The sequence below is a fragment of the Lichenostomus cassidix genome, chromosome 4 (assembly GCF_008360975.1).
Source record: "Lichenostomus cassidix isolate B80296 chromosome 4, HeHo_3.0, whole genome shotgun sequence".
Lineage (NCBI taxonomy): Eukaryota > Metazoa > Chordata > Aves > Passeriformes > Meliphagidae > Lichenostomus > Lichenostomus cassidix.
The window spans coordinates 63,290,325-63,311,878 of NC_139484.1; the positions used below are offsets into that span (position 1 = coordinate 63,290,325).

Here is a 21,554-nt window from a genome sequence, read left to right on the forward strand (position 1 = left end):
GTACCTGAACATGTGTCACATCATAAGAATAAATTAGTAAATTATATGCAGATATTGCCTGACCCTGCATGTCCAGACTTTTGTGTTCTGGGTTCTCTATTGATACAGGGTGCATCCACAAGATTTCCTGCATCAACAGGATTTCTTCTGAATGGGCACATAGCAGCTCTAGGTTTCCAAGGCTGTGATTACCTGTTGTAAAGCTTATTCTCTATGGTGAATTCACATCTCTGCCAGGCAGCATCAGGAAAGGGGAAAGAGCTCTTAGTGTCAGGGTTATTTTCACTGTGACAGCCCCCATTGTGTCCACCTGAGGTGTCTGTTTAACATGAACATGTGGCACAGAACATGAGTGTGGCCAGGAGGGAAAGAAGTAAAAAAACAACACCAGATAGAGAAGGATGTGGTTTATGCAAACCCACTTTGGGAGACAAACTGATTAGGATCCTCTTTGTTTACTTGCCTGTCCCCTTCATCCTCAGTGTCCACTCTGTTCTTTGCCCTGGTTTGCCTCCAAGAGTCTGGCAAATCTTCCAGTATCAGGAAAAAAAAATTATTTGCTCTTAAGAAAGGCTCTAAAACAACCATATTTTCTTGTCTATCTTTGAGACAGAACTTGAAGACCAGAACTCCCAGACATTGTAAGATTATGTTTCTTTGAATATTTAAATTCGACTGTGTTCAAGCAGAATTACTTTATCATGTAATACAGAACTTAATGGATATTTGTTCATATAGCAGACTACAAGCAGACATCATGGTGTATTTTTGGGAAATGGATTGAAGTTCATACAGACAAAGCTTTATTTTTAGCGTTTTGCTTGTGTAGTATAAGACTAGAAATACATGGCTCTGAGTTCAGTCTGAAACAGAAGGTCTGAGATGCATGTCAAAAACTTTTAAGAATTAAAAAGAGTAACTCACTGCACCTACATTCCCTGCTCAAGTGAAGATAACACAAGGAATTATTGCAGGTGATAGTACAGAACTGGTTTCCAATGACTTGGTGAAACATTGTTGACTGCTGAGTGTAATCAATGACACAAAATATTTTCAATTCTCTCTCAATTGCATGGAATATATTTGTCTGTATTTATGTGCTTTTTTCCTGTTGTTTTGATTATAAGACATTTTACTGAACAACAGAAGCTTGTTCAGCATAAGCTGAAATATATGAAGTAAAATAGGTGCAGTTTCCTTTTTTAAATCTCATTCATTCATGTAGTGAACAATAGTAAGATGCAATTAATATCTGAATCTTTTCTTACTAATACAAGTTTGCTCCCTTGGATTTAACATTGACTTCATGGGAATTAGTTCAAAAATATGCTGATGCCCCAGATCATCTTTGGTATGTGCCAAAGACATCACTTGAACACACTGAATCAGACTTTGAATGTGCAGCTCAGTCTGTCAGAGCTGAGACTTTGTCCTCTGGCAAATGCTTTGCTAAATGTCCTCATGGATGTGTTCTCTGTTCTGAATCCCCTAACACTATATTTTTTTAATAAATAATAAAATAATTAAAAAGAATAACTGAGCTAATGAACAAAACACCCCCTGCTTGTGTCATAACCAGAATCCCTGAGTCAGTATGTTCTGCTTGCACTGTCCAGGGTGTGTGTAGCTTGTTGATTACCCACAGCAAAAAAGCTCCAAGAACTCAGTGAGGGAGCACCGAGTGTTGTGTGCAGGGCAGCAGGGACATCAGACAGACACCATGTGGGAGCTGGCTGTGGGGCCTTGCTGGGGGGTCACTGTGGGAGCTTTGGGGGCTTTCTGTGACTCTCTAGTGGGACAGCCTCAAATGCTGCATCAAGCCGTGTTTGGCTCTCCTGCAGAGCCAGAGTGCCAGCGGGCAGGAGCACAGGAAATGGAACTGGGAGGTTCAGGCAGGTGAGATCATTTTGCTTTAGCACAGCAGGGGCTGAGCATTCACAGCAGGGATGTTCCTCAGCAGCTGCCCTGTGTCCATACCATCACACTTCTCACGGTCAAGTCTGTAACCAAACTGATCCAGCACCACAAGCCAACTGCAGAGCTGTGGTCCAGGGAGAATTATTTGAGTTGGCTCTTTGGTTTTGGTGCTCTAAATACCCTCTGCATAAGCACAGTACCTGTGAGCAGAGTGTAAAATGCCCTACACCACTGCAGGTGCTGCCTGCTGGGGAAGACATGCACTAGAGCTGAGGCTCTGCCGTTTCTGCTCTTCAGTTTTATGAGCTCAGACCTCTGGGTGAGGCATTGGAGCAAGGGTTATCAATAACTTCCTAAACTATGCTGAGAAAGATACCCGCGGCTCTGTTTTCAGCAGTGCCATAAAATGTGAGAAGCCTTGTTAAATCGCATTTAATGACTGGGAATCTCAGCCTAACTGACTCCTTCACCCAGCAGCTGTGAGTAATAATACTCACATGAACAGGTTTCACTGGCAGGACGCTAACTGGCCTGGAGTAGGGAAATCATGCACTCTGAAGCTCTGGGCAGCTCCTGCTGGAGCCAAATTATTTCCCACTGGCAGGGAACTGCTTGGAGCCCCCGGAGTGCAGACAGAGGTTGAATTATCTCTTTATTTAGCTGTGTCATGCCTCACCTGAGCTAACAGTTTGGCTGCTAGAGGCACTTACTCAAACCCGATGCACAGAGGCATAGTTGTGCAGCATGGGAGAGAGAATCTCCTCAGTGTCTGTTTCCCAGTTCAGCTGGTTTTCTCCTGCCAGTAAGAGCTGTGCAGAGCAGTGCTCCGAGCATTACTGGATGTCATGTTTTCCCTGCAAATTTACTTCAGAACACCTTTCATCGTAAAAGTTCTTATTTTCACAAATGCAAATGAGTGTGGTCAGACACTTGTGGTGCTCGCACGCTGCTGCAGGCGGGGAAGTGAGAACCCGGAGCATCCTGCATTGCCTGGAGCATCCTGCATTGCCTGGAGCATCCTGCATTACCTGGAGCATCCTGCATTACCTGGAGCATCCCGCACTTCCTGGAGCATCCCGCACTTCCTGGAGCATCCCGCATCCTCCCTGCGGCTCCCGCGGGCTGCTGGACCCACAGCATGGTGGAAACCACCGACCTCGAGGGGTCTGCAGCGTGGAGCTGGCCCCACTCCCCCCTTGTCTCTCACTCCGGCTGTCGCGGCAGATTTGATTTCCACGGCAGGGCTGAGACAAATATTTGATTTCTTTCGAGAGCAGGTGTGCTGGAGTGGGATGCGGCTGTGGAGCGCCTAGCTATGCACAATCCCAGATCGGAGCCAGGCTGGGGGACCGGGAGGGAGCAGGGGAAAGGAGCTGAGCGGGGAGCGAAGCCCGGACACCCCGGGAACCCCGGGAACCCCGGCCGGGCAGCGATGGGGAGCGGGGGCCGCAGCCGGTCCCGCGGGGCAGGGGATGCACAGCGCTCGTCCCTCTGCCACCCAAAAATCGATCCGGAAAATACCGGTTTCTTAGAATTGCTCCCGAGGGGGAAAAAAAAAGAGAAGGAAAAAAACCCAAACAAAAAACTAGTGGAAAATGAAAGGTGTTCCCCGGCGTGAGCTTTGGAATCACGCAGGGAGTGGGAAAACAGGTGAACAGTGTCCCTGCGGCTGCGGGCTGGGAGCTGCTGGGCCAGCGGGAGCCACCTCGGGGTGCTCACGGTGATTATAGTCTTTTTCTTATAAATTAAAAAAAAAAAAAAAAAAAGAAAGAAAGAAAGAAAAAAGGTACGGACTATCAAAGATCGACTTTGGTACGAGTTTAAAAGTAATCAGCGGAACGGCGATGAAAAGATTATTTTATTTTTTTAAAGTTGTGGAATCTGAATGAAAGGGTCGATTTATTAAATTTACATAAATCCAAAATATCGGACTCCACGTCAGCGGAACATGTCAGCAGAACATGTCAGAGATGTCGGATTCCCTCTATATATAATTTTTTTTTTTTTTTTAGTTCTTATTGCACAAATCGGCAAAGCCAATTAAGAAAATGCAAACAAGGAAATTAAGAAGGGAGATATCCTCTCTCGTACAAGAAGAATAAAGTTTATTTGAGTATAAGAAATACCCTCTCAGAGTAAACGGAAAAAAAAAAAAAAAGGATGATGCAAGACATCCCTCCGAGCGTCTCATGAGCCAGGCGTTTTCCAGAGGAAACTTGAGTTACAAAGATTCTCCCGAAAACCAGGGACTCGTCACCACGGAAAGCGCCGTTTCTTCAGAGTTTATTGATTGATTTAAAGTGTTTAGCAAACAAAGTGCTCTCTTTATCACCTCTTGCTCATTACTCCCTCATCTTATACATTAATTATAAAGTTAAAACTTTTTTTTTTTTTCCCGTAACAACCAGAAATATACAGAAATGATTAACGTAAAAAAACCAGCCCTGCGCCCCAGGAGCCCCCCTGCCAGCCCGCGGGTCCGCAGCGCCTCGGGGGTCGATGGACAGTGACGTTTGTAAAAAATATCCTCGTCACCGTGAGGTCACGGCAGGGAGCTGCACATCTTCGCCTCTGCGATGTCGAGGCACAGGACCGATAGTTCTCTGTTTTACCCTGAGAGTCAAATGGGTACATAATCTTTTTTTTTTTTTTTCCTTTTCAAGTCTCTTGCGAGTGGCCAGACCGGAATAAAAACAAAGCCAAATAATATTAAATAATAATTATTAAATTAACCAAACCCACATAGCAACGAGGGACTGTGAAAATAAAAATACAGGTAACGATGATTTACATCTACTTGTATGTACAAGGGGGAGGGAGGCTTCTCCTCCTCCTTCCCTCAGCAGCGCAGTCCGGACACATCGCGTACAAAAAGGGTCGTAGAAAGGACCGAAGGCGGAGGAGCTTCCCGCGGGGTCCCGGGAGCCTCTGGCCGCTCCTTTCGGCGGCAGGAACACGGGGCTGCCCCTTGTCCCGGTGTCACTGCCGCTCGGCTCTTGGTTTCACCTCTCGGCTGCGGGGTGCGGGGGAACAGCCGTGCGGAGAGCGGAGCCCAGAGCCCGGCCGGTCCTCGGAGGGACGGCGGGAGGGAGCCGGGAGTGAGGAGGAGGAGGAGGTGGAAAGAGCGTCGGGCTTATAGGTGCGGGGTGTAGAAAGCCGGAGCGCCGTAAGTCTGGGAGCCCAGGACGAAGGGCGAGAGGACGGCGGGGCTGGGCAGGAAGGGCAGCTGGGCAGCGCAGACCAGCCCTCCGGCCGGGTGGCCAGCGTAGCTGCCGGGGCCGTGGATGGAGAGCGGGGTGCCCATGGGCGGCGAGTGGCTGAGAGGGCTGAGCCCCCCCGGCAGAGCCCCGCTGCCCAGCGCGGCCCCCGCCCCGCCGCCGCCGCCCCCGCCCGTGGGCGCGCTGGTGTCGGCGCCGGGGTTCTGCTTCTTCCACTTGGTGCGCCGGTTCTGGAACCAGATCTTCACCTGCGTCTCGGTGAGGCTGAGCGACAGCGCCAGGTTGAGGCGCTCGCAGACCGACAGGTACCGCGTGGATTTGAACTTGTTTTCCAGCGCCACCAGCTGCTCGTAGGTGAAGGCTGTCCGCGCCCGCCGGGGCTTGCCCGACTTGGAGTCCGAGCCCGTCCGCTTCCTCTTGGGCTTGGCCTGCGGGCCGGGCTGCGCCCCGACGGGCGCCGGCGGCGGGGGCGGCGGCGGGGGCGGCGGGGGCTGCACGGCCCCGGGCTCGGCCGCCTCGGCTCGGAGCGGGCCCGGCTCGGGCTCTCCGGGCGCCGCCGGGCCGGAGCTGCCGCTGGTGCTGCCGCTCTCCTCGCTGCACAGCTCCTCGTCGTCCGGCAGCTCGCTGTCGGGGCTGCGGCTCGGCCGGCTGCTGTAGTCCAGGTCGCACTCCTCGGCCTTGTAGAGCTCCCCGTCCTCTGCGGACAAGCCACAGCCGCTGTTAGGGCTCGCCGCCCGGCCCGGCCCCTCCCCGCCCGCCCCCAGCCCCGCCGCTGGGCCCCCGGGGCGAGGGCGGCCAGCAGAACCCGTCCGCCCCGGTTCTTCGCCCAACCCGCTGTCCCCGCTGCTGTTGGGACAGAATTCCCCGGGAGTGAGGCAGCCCCTGCCCTCCCGGCCCTCCCGGTCACCGCGGGAACGCGGCGCTCCGATCCCCTCGGGAGCGCGGCTCCTCCGGCCGCCCTGAGCCAGGGGTGCGCTGAGGGGACATGGCGAGCAGCTGGGCAGAAAGGGTGGGGATGGGGCTGGAAACTGCAGCCCTGGGGCCGGGAAGGGGCTGTCCAGCCCGGGGAGGCTTGGCCAGCGCTGCTCCTTCCGAGCCACCCACCTTCGGCAAGGGCTGGTGGCTGGGACAGGGGATGCACCCCTTCCCACCGCCGCCAGCGCTCCCACAGAGCACCCGCCGGCTGGAAAAGCCTGTGGGAAGGCAGCAGGGCGCTGTCCCCGGGGTGCCCGGAGGGGCAGCGGGGCGCTGGCAGGGGCGAGGAGAGCCGGGGAGAATCCCCCGCCCGGGCCGAGGCAGCCGTGCCTGGGGAGCGGGCAGCAGGGATGTCAAAGCGCCTCTAACAATTTTAGTGACGGAAATCTCCGAATCGATGGGCGATTTGTTGGGTTTTGCTCTGGCATTTTTAACCCTTCCTGCGTCTGGTTTGACCTCTTGTCACTTCCCGAGATGGAAGTATTAAAGTGGAGTAAATACTTGTATTGATTAGCAGAGCAGATACAAACTTAATTAAACTCATTTTGTGCAATGTACAAACTAGTTAACGGTCATTTAATTTATTTGGGTTTATATTACGCTCCAATTAACGGGTCTCCATCGGAGAACAGGGTAATTATCCGATATTTAAGGCTATTGGACTTCTGCTGACGGTTCTGTCATTATGAAGCCTTGAAAGCAAAACGCTTTTTCCGGAGAACGGCTCCTCCTCACCCTGGCCGGGCCTGGGCTCCTTCGGGGCGGCGGGAGGCGAATCCTCTCCACGGGACGGGGATGGGGGAGACCCCGAGGGCAGAGGCCCGTGAGTCCAGTCCTTTTTGGCCGGTGCTTTCAGACACTCCTAAACTTCCCTCCTCTCAATTCTGCAAAGGAGCTGTAGCTCCGGGAACACCTAATCAAGGACTCCCTTAAGTTGGTTAACCGAGATACGCAATTAGGAAGTGAGTCGCTGGTCTGTCACCCTTATCCCGTCTGTAGTTTTGTTGGTTTTAATTCTCAGAAAACCTGAACGCACCTCAAATTTGCTCCCTCTCCTCACGCCGGACTTCCTAACTCCCGTGTGTAAAATTAGGGGTGGTTTTAAAAGTGTGTTTTGTTCAACGCGCTGATTTCAGGTATGGCTGGTTCAGTAAGAGGAAAAAAGGGCAGAGCCTTGTAATCCTTTTCTCCCCGAAAATATCCCTTAATAACTGAGGGTTCATTAAGAACCTTTTCCAGCTCTCTATTCCGGTCGGAACACGGAAAACGCGGGCGATCGCTGCGGAACTAACAAGAACCTGGTCACTTTTCCTCCAGCCCGACCCAGCGAGTGCAGAAAAGCCTCCTGCAACCTGTAGGACCTGTTAGAATTTGCGGGGCGTATTTTCTTTTCAGCAACAATTTATAAAAGGTGAGAATATCTGCACCTGCAGGGCAGCCCCGGGGGCTGAGCGCAGCCCCAGCACCCACACACGGAGCGGACCGCGAACCTGCCGCTGGCAGTTTTGGAGTTTAATTTTCCGTCTGGGGAATCCCAGCCTTTGCTCAGCTAAAATTTTTCAAAAGACAAAAAATTACCGCGCGAATAGAACTGGCAAGGGAGATGGACGCTGGAGTTGTAATTTTGTTTCTGGAATAAGTTAAATGGTAATTGAATAGGGAGTTTTAACAGTTATTTTTAACATTAAAATAGTTTTACGATCGGCAAGTGGCGAGCGCTGTTTTCACTCTCCTTTGGCCAGAAAGCCTTTGCATTTTTCGGAGGGGTTAGTACTTTTCTGGAGAGAGCTACTTTTCGGAACACTTCTCCTAGATTAAGCCACCACTTGAATTAATATTAATTATGATGGACAAAGAGAAGAATTAAATTTCGTGATTTTCGAGTAGTCCCAGATCTATTCCTGGCCACTGCTATAACATTAAAGCGATGTGACCGAAGGAGTTCATGTGTGGAGTGTCCGGGAAACTTAGCAGCAGGCAAAGAGCACGGCGGCGTGATGCCTCCAAACATATTTATTTTGAGAGAAGAGATGGAGTTGCATTTCTCTCCTTGTCTGGAGATAAAAGTGTGAGATTAGCGATAGGTTAACCTCGTCAGTCTTTCTGATCGCCCAGATCTATTTAATATGACAAAAGTCAGATGAGTTTAGAGGAATAATTACCCCAGCTCCGCACAGCTTTTAAAAATGTCTTTTGAATTCTATTAGTGCCCCGTTCCTGCTTTTGCTTCACAGATGAAAAATACGTCAAGGCTCGGGCTGGAGCAGATCCCAGACCTCTTTCTCTGCCTTATTTTAATTGACAGAGTCCTGCCTATGGCGGGGTTGCAAACCGCCGAGTCCTCCCCTCTCTGCCCAGACCCAGAGAAATTATTTTTCCTAAACGGAGAAGTTTATCCCTTGCCGCTCGCTGCCTCTTATTTCCCCTCTCAGGACATGGAATAACTATAGTTATTTTCCACAACCACCGTCTTTTCCCGGAAACCCTCCACGATCTCTAGAGTCGCGGTGTTTAGAGGTGAGAAAGTTGGGATGTTTGGACCCAGAAAGAAAAAGCAATCTAGAGCTTGGGTCGAATGCAATTCCCGATCAATAGCGAGCCCTAATAAGTGTAATAGGTTTTAATCGAGTAATTATCCGAATTTTGACCCTATAATTTAGATGTTAGGGAAGAGTTTGCAAGGTGCTTGAAAGAGATATGCACAATTCGATAATAGGATATCGATCCAAGCAGTCCTACATGCCACTCTGGGGCGATTTTCCCCATTATCCAGCCTCTTTACGCTGCTAAGCACATTTTACCTTAAATGTAATCGAAGGAATTTAATTGTTTTTCCAGAGATAACCAGCATTTTGTCACAATTAGTCTGATTTGTCCTAAAAAAGCCAAGGGGAGAGAGAAAATTGAATCTGTCGCCCAGAGCAACGGGCGGCAGCGGCGGGGGGAGGACGGGAGAGGGGTCCGGGGCTGGGGAGAGACACAAAGTCATAAACGCCTGGGGGGCCCAGACGAGGTGGGGGTACCAAGGGAGGGCTTTGGCACCCTCAGGGCCGGGGCTCCGGTCCTCTAAAGCCGGAGGAGCCGCTCCCAAGTTTGCCTGAGCTCAGGCAGCGCTGACCCTCCCTGGCAGGAGGAGGAGGAGGATGGCGGGGTTCGTCCCCACCCCAGGCAGGCCGGCATCCCTGGGGCTGATCCTGCTGTCCCGGGGGCTCATGGCACCAACAGCCCCGGCTGTCCCGCCGAGCTGCGGGGAGCGGAGCCTGGCAGTGCCGAGCCCCGGGGACCCGCCGCCAGCTCCGGCCTGTCCCGGGAGGATGCGCCCAGCTCCCCGCCAGCCATCCCTCCGCCTAGCACAGAATTCCACATCGCTACATCCAGCAGCAGCAGTGCAGGGCGCATTTGTCCTTCCCCCGAGCCGGCTGCTCCCGAGGCTGCCAGCGGGGAAGGATGAGATGTCAAAGCATGCGAGACCCTTGCTGGGGGAACTCAGGGCAGCCTCCGGCTCGGAGAGGCTCCGAGCCCCCAGACCTACTTACTGATCAGCTCTGCCGACTTCTTGCACGCGTCGAAATCTTCGGCGAGAGCCTTTTGCTCGGCCAGCTCCGTCCCTGAGTCCTCGGGCTTATCCTCCGCCCCCAGCGTGAACTCGGTGCCCGCCGATTTGTACAAGCCCGCGCAGTGCCGCCGCTTGCTGTTGAACTTGTTAGGGTCCAGGATGTCGAGCACGGAGAAGGAGGTGGTTCTGTGCACCATGGGCAGCGCGGCCACTGCCCCCTCTTGTCCGGGGGTGTTGCTCTGGCTGTCCCCTTGCCTGTCCCGGTTGGCAGGGCAGTAGAGCGGCAGCTCGCCGCCGGCCGAGAGCCGCTGCTCCCCGCGGCTGTCCATCCCTTCCCCGTGGCAGCCGCGGGGCTCCCCGCCGATGCCGGCCGCCGGGGCTGTCACCGCCGCGGCTGCCGCTGCCGGGATGGAGATGTCACCGACCTTGTCTCTGCTCACATTCATGACTCTTTGCAGAGCCCCTCTCGGTTGCAACTTCTCCCCCCTACCCTCCCCTCTTGCTCTCCCCCTCCTTCCTCCGGCGAAGTTGATCTGGAAACTCCTCCCCGGCTCCGCTCCGGCTCAGGACGAGCCGCTGCCTTCAGCTCCCCGGGGCTGCGCTGGGTCCAGCCGCCGGGAGCCTCCGGGGGAGGCAGGGAGTCACAAGGTGATGCTCGGCTCAGAGCCTCCACTCAGCTGCTCCTTCTTCCTTCTCATCATCCTCGCCAGGCTGCCCAGGCGCTCCTGCCCCCCCTCCCCTCCTCTCTCGCACACACACACGGAGGCAAGGCTGTATCTTATTTATGCATTCATATTTAGCACTGGATTGTAATTGGCTACAAATTAATCCCTTGCCCATAATAGTCTGTAATCTTCATCACTGGAAGAGAGACACGGTGAAAGTGTGTGCCGGGGGGAGGGGGGCAGAGAGGGAGAGAGCGAATGAAGGATGGCGTTGGCTGTGATATACTTGGCTGTCAGCTCTGTTTCAGCACACCTCCACTCATCTGGAAAGCATCTAAATAGCCTTATTTGGAGAAGTGGGAGGAGATGACGCTTTCTTTTAAATAATTGCGGGATCAATATAAAGAAGATATTATACACAGAAAATGGGAACTTAAGGTCTTCCATCCCTAATAGTGGAGTTAGATGCTCAAAAGGGGATTATGTGAATGTGTGTGTGTGGCCTCAGAGGTGTCAGCCCCCAGCACCTGTTTCCCTTCCCTGCTGGGTTTATTAAATTAGAACAAAAGGAGAAAATTATGGACGGAGGTTTAGCGGTTGGAGAGAAGCTTGTGTCAGCGGACACACACACACCCTCACACGCTTCTTTCTCCCCCTTAGCTAATTAATTAAAATTAAATCTCAAATGTAAGTGCCAGGAAAGTGCCAGAAGAAAATTAATACGTTTAAACGGCACAAGACAAAACACGACGATCAATAAATCCTGAGTAACTGGGAGAAAAGGTCTATTCTCTCCCATGCAGGACTAAAGGTATAACCAGACCTAACTTCCACTTTCGAAAAAATACTCTCTTATTATAAGTGGTGTTAATTGTAGAAAATTAGGACATAGGAATAAATTTGTCTGTGAATTATATAACCTGTGCCCCCCCCCCCCCCCCGCTAATTTCCTTCCCTTTCGTGTATAGTCGTGTGTTCTTTGATCTTATCAATTTCATTCTTGTTTTGGACGCTCCAGTCGCTACTCAGTTTGAATTAGCTGCCAGGAAAAAAAAAAAAAAAAAAAGGAGGGGGGGCGGTTGGAAAATAGAGAAAGCATAAAAGGAAAATTAGATTTTTTTTTGTCTTTGAGGCTGGTGACACATACAAGGACAGGTCCTTTGCAATTACCGCGGGCAATGATCCTTTAGAAAGCAGAAATTAAAAGTTGGGAGAAATAATGGGTAAAACAATCAGCTTGTAATTTTGGTAGGTCTTGGACATGATTAGTCCATCAGCGGGCTGGGCCCAGGGGAGTCCCGCTGAGCCAGAGCCCACAACAGCCCCCGCTCATATATTATACACCAGCCCTTAGATTTTAATCAGACACCACAACAGTGTCCTTTCTCTTTTATGACTTTATTATGCTTTATCTTTAAATTATAAATCACCTCCTGGGTTGAAATGGTATGTATAATCTCTGATCATGTGTAGGTAATTACCTCTCCCCCTTGTCCTGACCTCACCGGCGGGGCTGCCACGATCACACAGCGAGAGCGAAGTTCTAATCTCTGTGTGCACACAGTCACACGAACACACACCCAGGGGTTGGTTTGTTTGTTGGTTTGTTTGTTTGTTAACAGCTCCTCTTTCCTTCCTCCTCCTCCTCGTCCGGCCGTGCCTCTGATCCCATCTTTTCTTTCGGATAAATTTTCCTCCCATTACTCCTGCCCGCAGCGCTGGGATGTTATTTATGAAAAATAGATGGTGGTTTAGGTAAATGCCAGTGACTCGGCTGTATCAGATTCGCTGTCGTAATCGCCTGTATTTGTACTATTTGTACCTTTTTTTTTTTTTTCCTTCGGAGAGAACGCGGTTTATTTGGGGGTAGCGGTGGCAGGAATATTTTTTTTATTCCCTGGGTCAGCGCATCTTAGAAAAAAAATTCTCCTAATTGTAATTGACTCTCGTGCCCGGGCAGCACCATTCCCAGGCGTGCCGAGCCCGGAGCGGCGACATCACAAATTCACGGCGTGTTGGGAGCAGAAGGACCTCCAACCCTGGGGAGCACCCCGGACCAGAGGCACCTCCTGTTGGCCCCGACGTGCTCTCAGGCCCCACCGGACACGGACAGACAGAGCACAGCCCCCCTCGCCGGGAGGCTGGGGGTGCGCAGGGATGCCGGGCAGGCTCTGCCCGTCCCGCCGGGACCCGCAGCCCGCACGGCGCTTTTGTTTGTTGGCGGCTTAAAGCGAGTGTTATAAAGATGTTCTATTGCTCCTAATCACAATTGATTGTCAATTAGAGCCTCATTTGTGCAATCTCCATCCATCTGCCATCTCTGGTTATCTGTTCACCAGAAAGTTAGCGCTGATTATGGGGCCCTAGATGAGTTGTGACATGTAATATCTCGCCAGTGGTCCGGCCGGGTGACCGGTCCCGTCTTCCTCTCTTTCCATTTTCCTCGCAGGATGGACGAGCAACAGCCTCTCCTGGCTCACTCGTCCGGGAGACGCTGTCCTGCGGGAGCACCTGGAAGGATGCTGGCAGGGCACCCCCGGGAAGGAGGCAGAATGCCCTTATTTTGGGCCCGGATCCCTCGCCCTGCCGAGAACAGCTCCCACGGAAACCTTTCCCTCTCCGAAATAAATAGGGAATCACACGGAACACCCTCGCGTTTTTACGAGCCTCCCCGCCGCAGCGATGCTTATCTCCGTAGTTAGGCTGAATTATACCTGCGGGGAGGTGATATTTCCAGAGCCTGGAGGCACCGATGGCCACAGCATCTCCCGGGAGCCTCCGGGCCCTCGGCCAGCCCGAGCCCCGTGTGCTCCCGGGGTGTCGCGTTTGGGGACGGGTCGGATGCCTTGCTTCTGCCAGGGCAGGGCAGGGCAGAACCCCGCAGAGGGCTGTGTCCCGGCTGCTCTCGGTGCCCGGCCACCCTTCACCCCAACAGGGAGCCAGGCCGGAGCTCCTGCGGTCCGGGGGTGCTGGCCTTCAAGGAGGGAGGGGTTCCCGCTCGTTCCCACGGCTATGAGCGAGTTTTAACCTAATTAATTAATACCGATTTTCAAATTATATTTTTAGCGACCTCCAGATCAACGAACAACCTTTTTTTTTTTTTTTTTTTTTTTTTTTTTTTTTTTTTTTTTTTTAACTGGTCTCCAGCCATCCCTCTCCCCGTCCCTGGGGGTCTGGAGCTTCGGGTAATTAAGGGCATTTATCTCCGCGCTAAAACAATTTAGCAGCCCTCAGTGCGCCGGGAAGGTCACTCTGGTGGACGCACCAGGCGCGGAGGCTCCGCGTCCTTCCGCAGCCCCAGCACAGCGGGCGGGGGGCTTTCCATGGCCGTTTCTGCCCGGCTGGAGGGGCCAGGACCTCCCTTGGACTTCTGGTCTTCCGTATATTTTTTCCAGATGCAATCGGGCTCCAAAATTCATCTTGCTCTGAACGGGTTACTCTCGTATTATTATTATTATTACTATTATTAACACTATCATTATTATTACTACTACTACAGCCCTGGCTCCTGAGGCCACAAGCAGGCGCGGGATCAGCCCCTGAGCCTCGCACGTGGCTCTTGGTCTCATCCTGATTTTGTGCCCCCCCCGATTTGTGCCCCGATTTTGTGCCATCCTGATTTTGTGTCTCCCCGTACAGGGCAGATCTGAGGACCAGTGGTCACCCCGGGTTACCCATCTCTCCTAGGGAAAGCGGGGATCCATCCACACCCCCGCTGCTAAAATCAGGGAATTAATTAACTCTACCCACCAAGGCAAATGATTTAGGAAGAAAAAAAAGATTCTGAAGCAGATCTCGCCCTCTATCAATGCGGTGTCAGGTCCTCATAGTAGAAGATTTAAAAGCCCTGGGGATTCCAGGTTAGAGTAGTAATGAGCTTAATTGAGGTTAATGCTTCCTGCACAGCTCCTTGATTATTAAATTAATATTATCACACACATGAATCATAATTAGAAGTTTAAATAATGCTCTAGGGGAATCCTCGGAGGATCTATTAAACAGTTCCCTTCCCTCTCTCCGGCTCCCTCCCTGCTCCGCAGCAGCCCGAGGGCAGCCCCGGGGGCGGCTGAGGATGGGCGCTGCTGGAGGGGGGCGGAGGGAGACATGTCCCCGAGTGTCACCGCGGGGACAGAGAGAGGGACAGCGCAAGCACGGTCCCTCCTCGCCCTTCAAGCCTCAGCCGGGTGGATCCCCGGTTAACCAGCCGCTCCTCCCCGCCCCCGCCTCCTAATTTGGGGGCTTATCTCCCAGCACCCGGGAGTTTATATAAAATCCTAATAAAGTGCCTTGTTGTCACTTATCGCGGCTGGGATCGGCTCTGCAGGGGCTTTTTCACACACCGCGCGAAAGCCGATCCGTTTTACTGGCGGGAGGCTGCAGGTGCCGCCAAGAGCATCCCCGGGATGCGGGGCAGGGAGCGGGGAGATCCCCCCGCTTTCTCCGGGTACCAACCCCACCTCCTGTTCCCGCGGCTTCAGCCTCCGGCACGGCTGCGACACGCGTGGGAAGCAGCGGCGGAAAGGAGTGTCCTTCCTGGCTGGGGGAGCACCCCGATCCTGCTCCCCATCTCCCGAGCAGGGTGCTGCAGCGCCGGGGACCCACCAGTGCCGCAAGGACAAGCGGCTGAATTACCATTATTATTATTATTACTACTAGTATTTCTAAGGAAAGGTTGAAAGAGGAGGGAAAGCAGAGGCGGAGGGGCTGTACGTGTAAAGGGAAAAACAAAATAAAAGAGAAATCAGATGGCTGGCACGCAGCTCTCTCTTGCTCTCTCTTTCTCTTTCTATTTATTTTCCTCTCTGTTGCTGAAACATATTGAAGGGGGAGAAAAAGGAAACATTAAGATCAACTGTGAGCCTTGCCGACGGTTTAACGATTTCAAATGAGCTCTGACTCTGGTGAAAATCTGACAATTACCCATCAGGATGGCAGATGATGGTTAAAATTACCAGAAATCAATATTCTCACCGGGTGTCCCAGCCTGATAAGAGAGACCAAGACAATGTTGACTATTAAAGTCGACAGCTTGAGATATTACACTATTAGTTATGCTATTTTTAATAATCTATAATATTTGGGCTATAATTAATTAATTATACGGGTCAGATAATATCTGGGGCTGGAATGAGGTCTGAAGGGTCTATTAAGGTTGGTAATGAGAAAGGAGAAATCTAATCTAAGGACGAGGAGCCGTGAAGGAACAAATATACAACAGACTTCAGATAGAGCGAGAGGGAAGGAGAAGGGCTATTGCAGACTCAGTGCACACACCTCTGCTCTGCTCATCTCCCAGCCAGAGGTGCTGCCTGTGATAGCATCTCTCCCTTTATGCAGGTACCCACTGCTGGGGAAGAGGCCTGGGATGCTGCAGTCCCTGGGAAGCTCGTGAAGGGAAAAAGATTGGATGAGTATTAAGGAATTAATGCTAGAAAAAAGGAAAAAAAAAAACCCAAATAAACCTCAACGAGTCATCTGTATCCATCCTGTCCCTAGCAGCGAATTTATCTTATTATTGGGATGTGGGGACACTTCAGGTGGTTCATGAAGTTCAACCCTCCTTCCAAATACTGCTCAGCCCTTGCTCACAGGTTGTGTCTGACGTTGTCCCAGGCATCTAAACAGCCTTCAAGCAGCTTCAGATGTATCTCTACATCCCAAAGGCACTAATGGCACATGCATGTGTGTGTGAACATTGATGTCTATGAATATATAATATAGGGATGTATAAGATATGGATGCCTTTTCTGTAAATACATAAGTTTATATAAGGAAAGCACACAGAATAAACAAGAGAAAGGATAAAAATGGACTGATTGTAATGCACGTATCTAAAAACATCTATTTATCTGTCTCAAAGTGTTTATGTGTGTTGCATGTATTGGGAACATAAAATGGCTTTATTCGCCTCTCTGCAAATGAATTTCAAGCCAAACCCTCTGCATTCAAAACTCACTCCTTTCTCAGCGTTACTAACCAATATTCTAGGTGTGACACTCAGGGCTTTACCTATTTTACATCGATTATAAAAATCGCTCCTTCTACTGCTACAATAATCCTTTTTCTAGGGCTGCATTATTTTTCATATTAGTTCTACCCTTATTAGTTACAGGAGGGTGTGTTTAACAACATCCTTTTGTACAGAATGATGAAAACCACATTTTCTAGTTATGCTTAGATTAGCCAAGGTACTAATCCTGTCTTTTTCCAAGTAACATCTTAATTCCATAATTTTCAATAAGCCTCTCTTGGTCATTCTTTTCTCAGCACTCTGTTTATAAGATAGTCCTTGCTGAGAACTGGAAACCATAGAAGTGTTAGAAAAACCTCTTGCAATGGCAGACATCTTTCTGGGACAACTGTTTGGTAAAGTCCCACAGGATTCAGTCCTTCTCCAATTATCTCTCTTGTTAATTGAAACCCAAAGCCAAGCCTGCAGAAGATGCCCTGCCTCAAATCTCCCTTGCATCCAACATGGATATTTCTCTCTTCTTCCCCAGCCAGTGCCTAACCAAGGCTGTTTTGAGGTGATGAGGACCCAGTCAAAGGCATAACTGAGAAGCTGCTAGATGGACATGAGAAACAACTTCTGCAGGCACTGCTCACAGCACTTTCTCAGGCAGAAACAGCCCTGAGAGCAAATGAAGGTCCTAACCCAGCAGATGAGGAGGAAGGGAGGAAAAGAAATCCTTCTGTTTCTTTCATTATTTCATATGTAAAGGAGTAAATTAACAAAAAGACCTAAGTGGTTTACTCCTAATATTTATACAAGAGGTTAGCAGTGCTGCCAGGACTTAGCAGTTGTGATGTGTGTGATTTTCAAGCACTGCCAGAGCTCGGGGAGTGTGAGTGAGCATGGGGCAGTTGGAGGGAGCTGGAACTGAGTCTCCAGGTGTTTCAGGTCAGGAGCAGAGCCAGAAGGAAAAACAGCAGCCCTATAAGCTTAATTGCTCAGCAGGATAAACCTGGTGAATTCAATGACAGCTGCCACATCCCTAATTTGCCCATATTGACAAGTTGCTTTTGTTGCCGATACTCTGAGCTAAAGAAAATGGTGCCAAGGCCTTTCCACAGCCACATCCCAGTTTTCTGACCAAGTTCTGCAACGTTCCAGGGCTCTGCCATCTGCTGCAGAACTTCACTGGTGTCCCCACAGCACTACTTGTGGTGAAGTTTGTTTTGGAAGGGACACAGCAGGCACAGAGATTGTGCATGTAGTTATGAATCCCTCTTGTCAAAGACAGCCTCAGATGGGTGAGCAGCGCTCATCTCTTGTGATTTTGTTATTAAAACATTTAGAAACATGGGTGATAAAGACATGAGACACACTGAGAATAAAAAGATCACCCTTTCAGATCTAATCTAGAGGGTTAAGTCAAGGGGCAGCTCTACAAACTGGTGCAAATTAGGCAGGCTCTGTCAGCTGATTTTCACAGGAGGGGATTGAATGTGAAATTGCCTGATACTTTATTGTGAGACCTCGTTGATATTTGAAGGCCTGCTCCTGTCAGTACTGAGAAACTTCCTGCATATTCAAGGAAGAGTGTTGAAGGCCCTGCCCAAAGTGCTTTTGTACCTGGGTTGGAGTGGTTTAAAGCATGCCTGGCATGCAGTTACTCCTCTCTTAACACCATGGTCCCAGCTGAGAGGTGGTAATTCGCTATTCAGTTCCATACTGGGGAGGAGGGAAGGTAATTTCTTAGGCTGCCTAAATGCAGATTGAAAGCATGTCCTCTTATTTAGAGCCAAACCAAGTGGGTGTACTGAAGCATTTTGCAGCCATTTTCTCCACATTTAGAACAGATGCAAAAAACTGTATAGGTAAGAAGCAATAGAATTGCTGTGCTACACAGAAATGTTTCTTAATTTAGGCATTTGGATGCCAAATCCAAGTTAGGACTCCCATTTTAGCTGTATATTCCAACTGAAAATTTGGACCTGAACTCTCAGCCAGGTACCTTGGATTCTGAATCACATTGATTTATAAATTATTAATTTCTTAAATGAAAAGTGATAATAATCATCAAGCAGTTGGACTGATTGCTGGAGAAGATCCAAACAATGTTGGTTGATATGTATGTGCTGCGAAAGCTCCTGGACAGCTGACATATAGTATCTGCATGGTCAATCCTACAGGATGAAAAGTTTGTGGACTCCATTGGCCAGAAATCCTAAATGTGAGGGAAAACATCATAAAGTGTGGTAAGTCAGTGTGTGGTAATGTGACATTTGAAAGTGTACCCTTTTTGATGTCAGTGGGATATCAGTTTGTGAAGATGAGGGAAAACTAGGGAAAAGATTTGCAGATAAGATGTAAACTAACACCTTGAAGCCCAAAGTAGCAAAGAATCCTGTCCCGTCCCTACATTAAAAAAAAAAGAGTAGTTAAAAGGGTAATATTTATTGTACTTTGTAGGGATTTAACAATACCCAGAAAGCTAAAAATGAGTGTCAGCCAGTACAGTAATTGCAGTTACAGAAAAAACAAACAGAGGTATACACTCAGCTATTTATTACTAAACTGTACTGGGCTTTGCTTTGAAAATAATATCATTCTGTAAATGATATCATTCTCCACTAAGCAGAGCTGTGTGTCAAACCTGGAGTCCTTGCTCCAGCTTAACATCTGTTCAGGGAGAGCAGCATTTACTCATGTGTTTTTATCACTGGATGATGGGAATATAACTACAGCTGTATATATAGCATTGCTTTGATAAGCATATCATAAATTGAAGGGGAAGAAATCATAAATAGATATATAAGTTTGTGTGTAACAATGGTTCTTTCTCATATATGATGCAACTCCCATTTTCTGGCTATTGAAGCAACTGCAGATACAGGCAAGAAGAATAATCTGCATCTGCAGCTGGACCAGGAATGGGGACAAAATTCCCAACTGTCAGATTCTGGTAACAAACTTAGCGTGGAAAGTAGATCAGAATAGATGAGGATGGGAAAGATTCCCCGAATTACAAGTTTATTTTTTAATTCTGCTGTCCAAAATTTAATTGTCTATTCTACATTTGTTTTCTAGGCAGGCACCTTAATTATTTCATAGAAGCAAATGTTGGCATGGGGCATTTCATTCCACCTGTCTTGGATTCCTGGATCCAAACCACACAGAAAAATCATGCAGGTGATAACAAGCACCATTCCTCCTGCCTTTTCAGGAGAGAAACCTACCCAGGGTTCTGGTTACAACCTCTTTAAACACACAAATGCACATAACCATTTCCCAAGTGTTTTGAGAGACTGAGTGAAGGGCAGAAGTCTTTCTGAAATTGATGTTTCTTACATTTTCTTTATGCCTTAATCCTACTTTTATTTCCAAGCTGCAAAGATGATGAGTTTGTACCAGGTACATGTGCCTCTTAGCTGAGCCATCAATTGTGTCCTACACCCTGATATTAAGCCTCTCTGAAACCAAGGGGAATCTGGGTGTTAGGCTCAGTTCAAAGACTGTTTCAGTCACATCTTCATTTAATTTTTAAGTGAATCAATTGCTGTAAAGCTGATGACACATGTATCTTTATTAGACTGACCCAGTTATCAGTATAGGTTCACTTTGTACCCCCTTGGGTTGCCAAACACAATCTGTTTGACTGATGTCAGGTCTGTTTCTTTGCATGATCATTCTTCCAGGAGTCAATACTGAGGTTTTTTAAGTTATCGACCAGACACCTATTGGATGAGGCAGGGCCACATGGCCTACTGACCTAAAATACTGTAGCAAAAGTGGTGAAGATATGAAATCAATAACTTTATTGAAACAAATATCCGAGCCGACACTTTCTGCGGACGGATTAAACGAAGAGGGCTGTTGTGGAAATGGGTCAAATTGTACATGGCTGATGCATGTAGGAATTCAGTCAGGTTAATGGGAATTCACTTGTGAGGGAGAGAAGCAGAGAAGCAGCATTTGATGCAGTGTCAGGGTGGGCTGGGCTCAGCAAGGCTGTGTGGTCCAGCCAAAGGACACACACAGAGGGACTAGGATGTACCTGCTGGAATGACAGTGCCAATAATCCTCCTTTTCTGCCCTCAGCTGCACCAAGCTGGGAGCTCTGAGGGGCACTGCCTGCTCTGGGCTGGCTTTCAAGGCAAAGTGTTGATCCTCTGTTCCCATCACTGACTTCGGGGAGGGATTGTGGGCTCTCAGTGACACACAGGTTGTGGCAGCCCCTGGGGAATTAGAAGTGTACAAATACATTCTGTGTGCACCTATACTCATCTTGCATTTGAAACTCCATCCACAAGGATGGAGAAACACTGCTAAACACATATCCCATGCACAGGCACATGCTGTATTTATTTGGTAAGCGTTTCAGATTTCATGGGTATTTTAAACTAAATAGCATAGCCTTGTCATCATTAACATGTGCTCAGTGATTATGGTGCTTCTACAGTGTTACTTTTCTTCCTTAATGCTTGAGCAAAGCATCACCCCTTTAGGTGAATCCAAGCATTTCTCAAAGCAGAAAATGTTATCAGCACCAGTTAATATATAAAATCTTGCTATCATTTACTGTGGAGCCACAAGAAAAATAATTTAATAAAATAAGTTACTTTATTTTCTCAAAAAATAGCATTTTTGTTTGATGGTGAAGCAGAGAGAAAAGAAAGAGGGAAGAAAAGCTCAATAAACAGCCATTTTATTACTGTTGCTAGAAATAAAATAAGGGTAAGGGAGACTTGGCTACTGTTTTATTGTAGCCGTGAATTCACTTCTTTCATTTAAGTGTCTGTCACATTAGTAGAAAAATACAGATCACTCTGAAGTGTGTACACTGGCAGTGACTATGCCCATTTTTCATTTTAAATAACTTTCAGCTATTCTTTCCTTTCCACAGTTGGAGGGTGCAGGCTGGTACAGGTAAGGCTGCAAAATGAAAGCAGCAGCCTTTTGTGGGCTTTGGGTTAGAATTTGGCACAAGTGGCTTTGCTCCGTTTCCACTGTAATACATTCTCAGTTTAATTGAAAGAATTAAAATGAAAAGAATTAACTTGAATATATGTGCTTTATTTAATACTGCCACAATATGTTAAACCTAATAACAAACAAAATTCTTCCAAATCACTTTTCAATTTGAATGCGTGTCTTGTGAACTGAAATGAATTAACTATGAAGTCACTTTGCATCAGTGTTTTTGTATGTCAAACATTTCTCTCTCTCTACCACAATGTTGAAATGATGGCTTATAAGTAATTCCTAGTAGATATGAG

The 21,554-nt window shown here is 48.9% G+C and overlaps 1 protein-coding gene and 1 long non-coding RNA gene across 4 annotated transcripts; one reads left to right on the plus strand and one right to left on the minus strand.

Annotated features, from left to right (window-relative positions):
- Positions 1–4,252: 4,252 nt before the first annotated feature.
- On the minus strand, positions 4,253–10,127 carry NKX1-1 (NK1 homeobox 1). The gene is made up of 2 exons (XM_085059907.1): positions 9,647–10,127; positions 4,253–5,832 (listed from the first exon to the last, which is right to left on the minus strand). Exons 1-2 carry the CDS (start codon positions 10,110–10,112, stop codon positions 5,051–5,053), a joined length of 1,248 nt encoding a protein of 415 aa, XP_084916033.1. The 5' UTR covers positions 10,113–10,127; the 3' UTR covers positions 4,253–5,050.
- Positions 10,128–17,776: 7,649 nt separating this feature from the next.
- On the plus strand, positions 17,777–21,302 carry LOC146438702 (uncharacterized). 3 transcript variants are annotated; one of them, XR_014851899.1, is made up of 3 exons: positions 17,777–18,022; positions 18,468–18,533; positions 19,370–21,302. It is a non-coding gene; the product is annotated as an uncharacterized LOC146438702 (long non-coding RNA). The 3 variants fall into 3 exon arrangements; XR_014851898.1 differs by having other exon boundaries at positions 17,777–17,983; XR_014851897.1 differs by having other exon boundaries at positions 17,777–17,980.
- Positions 21,303–21,554: the final 252 nt, after the last annotated feature.

What these genes read in the sequence shown, in the direction of transcription:
- NKX1-1 (XM_085059907.1), bottom strand. Translation starts at nt 10,112, where the DNA reads ATGAATGTGAGCAGAGACAAGGTCGGTGACATCTCCATCCCGGCAGCG. An exon ending in GAAGTCGGCAGAGCTGATCA is followed by an intron (nt 5,833 to 9,646) that starts GTAAGTAGGTCT and finishes GCTTGTCCGCAG; the next exon opens with AGGACGGGGAGCTCTACAAG.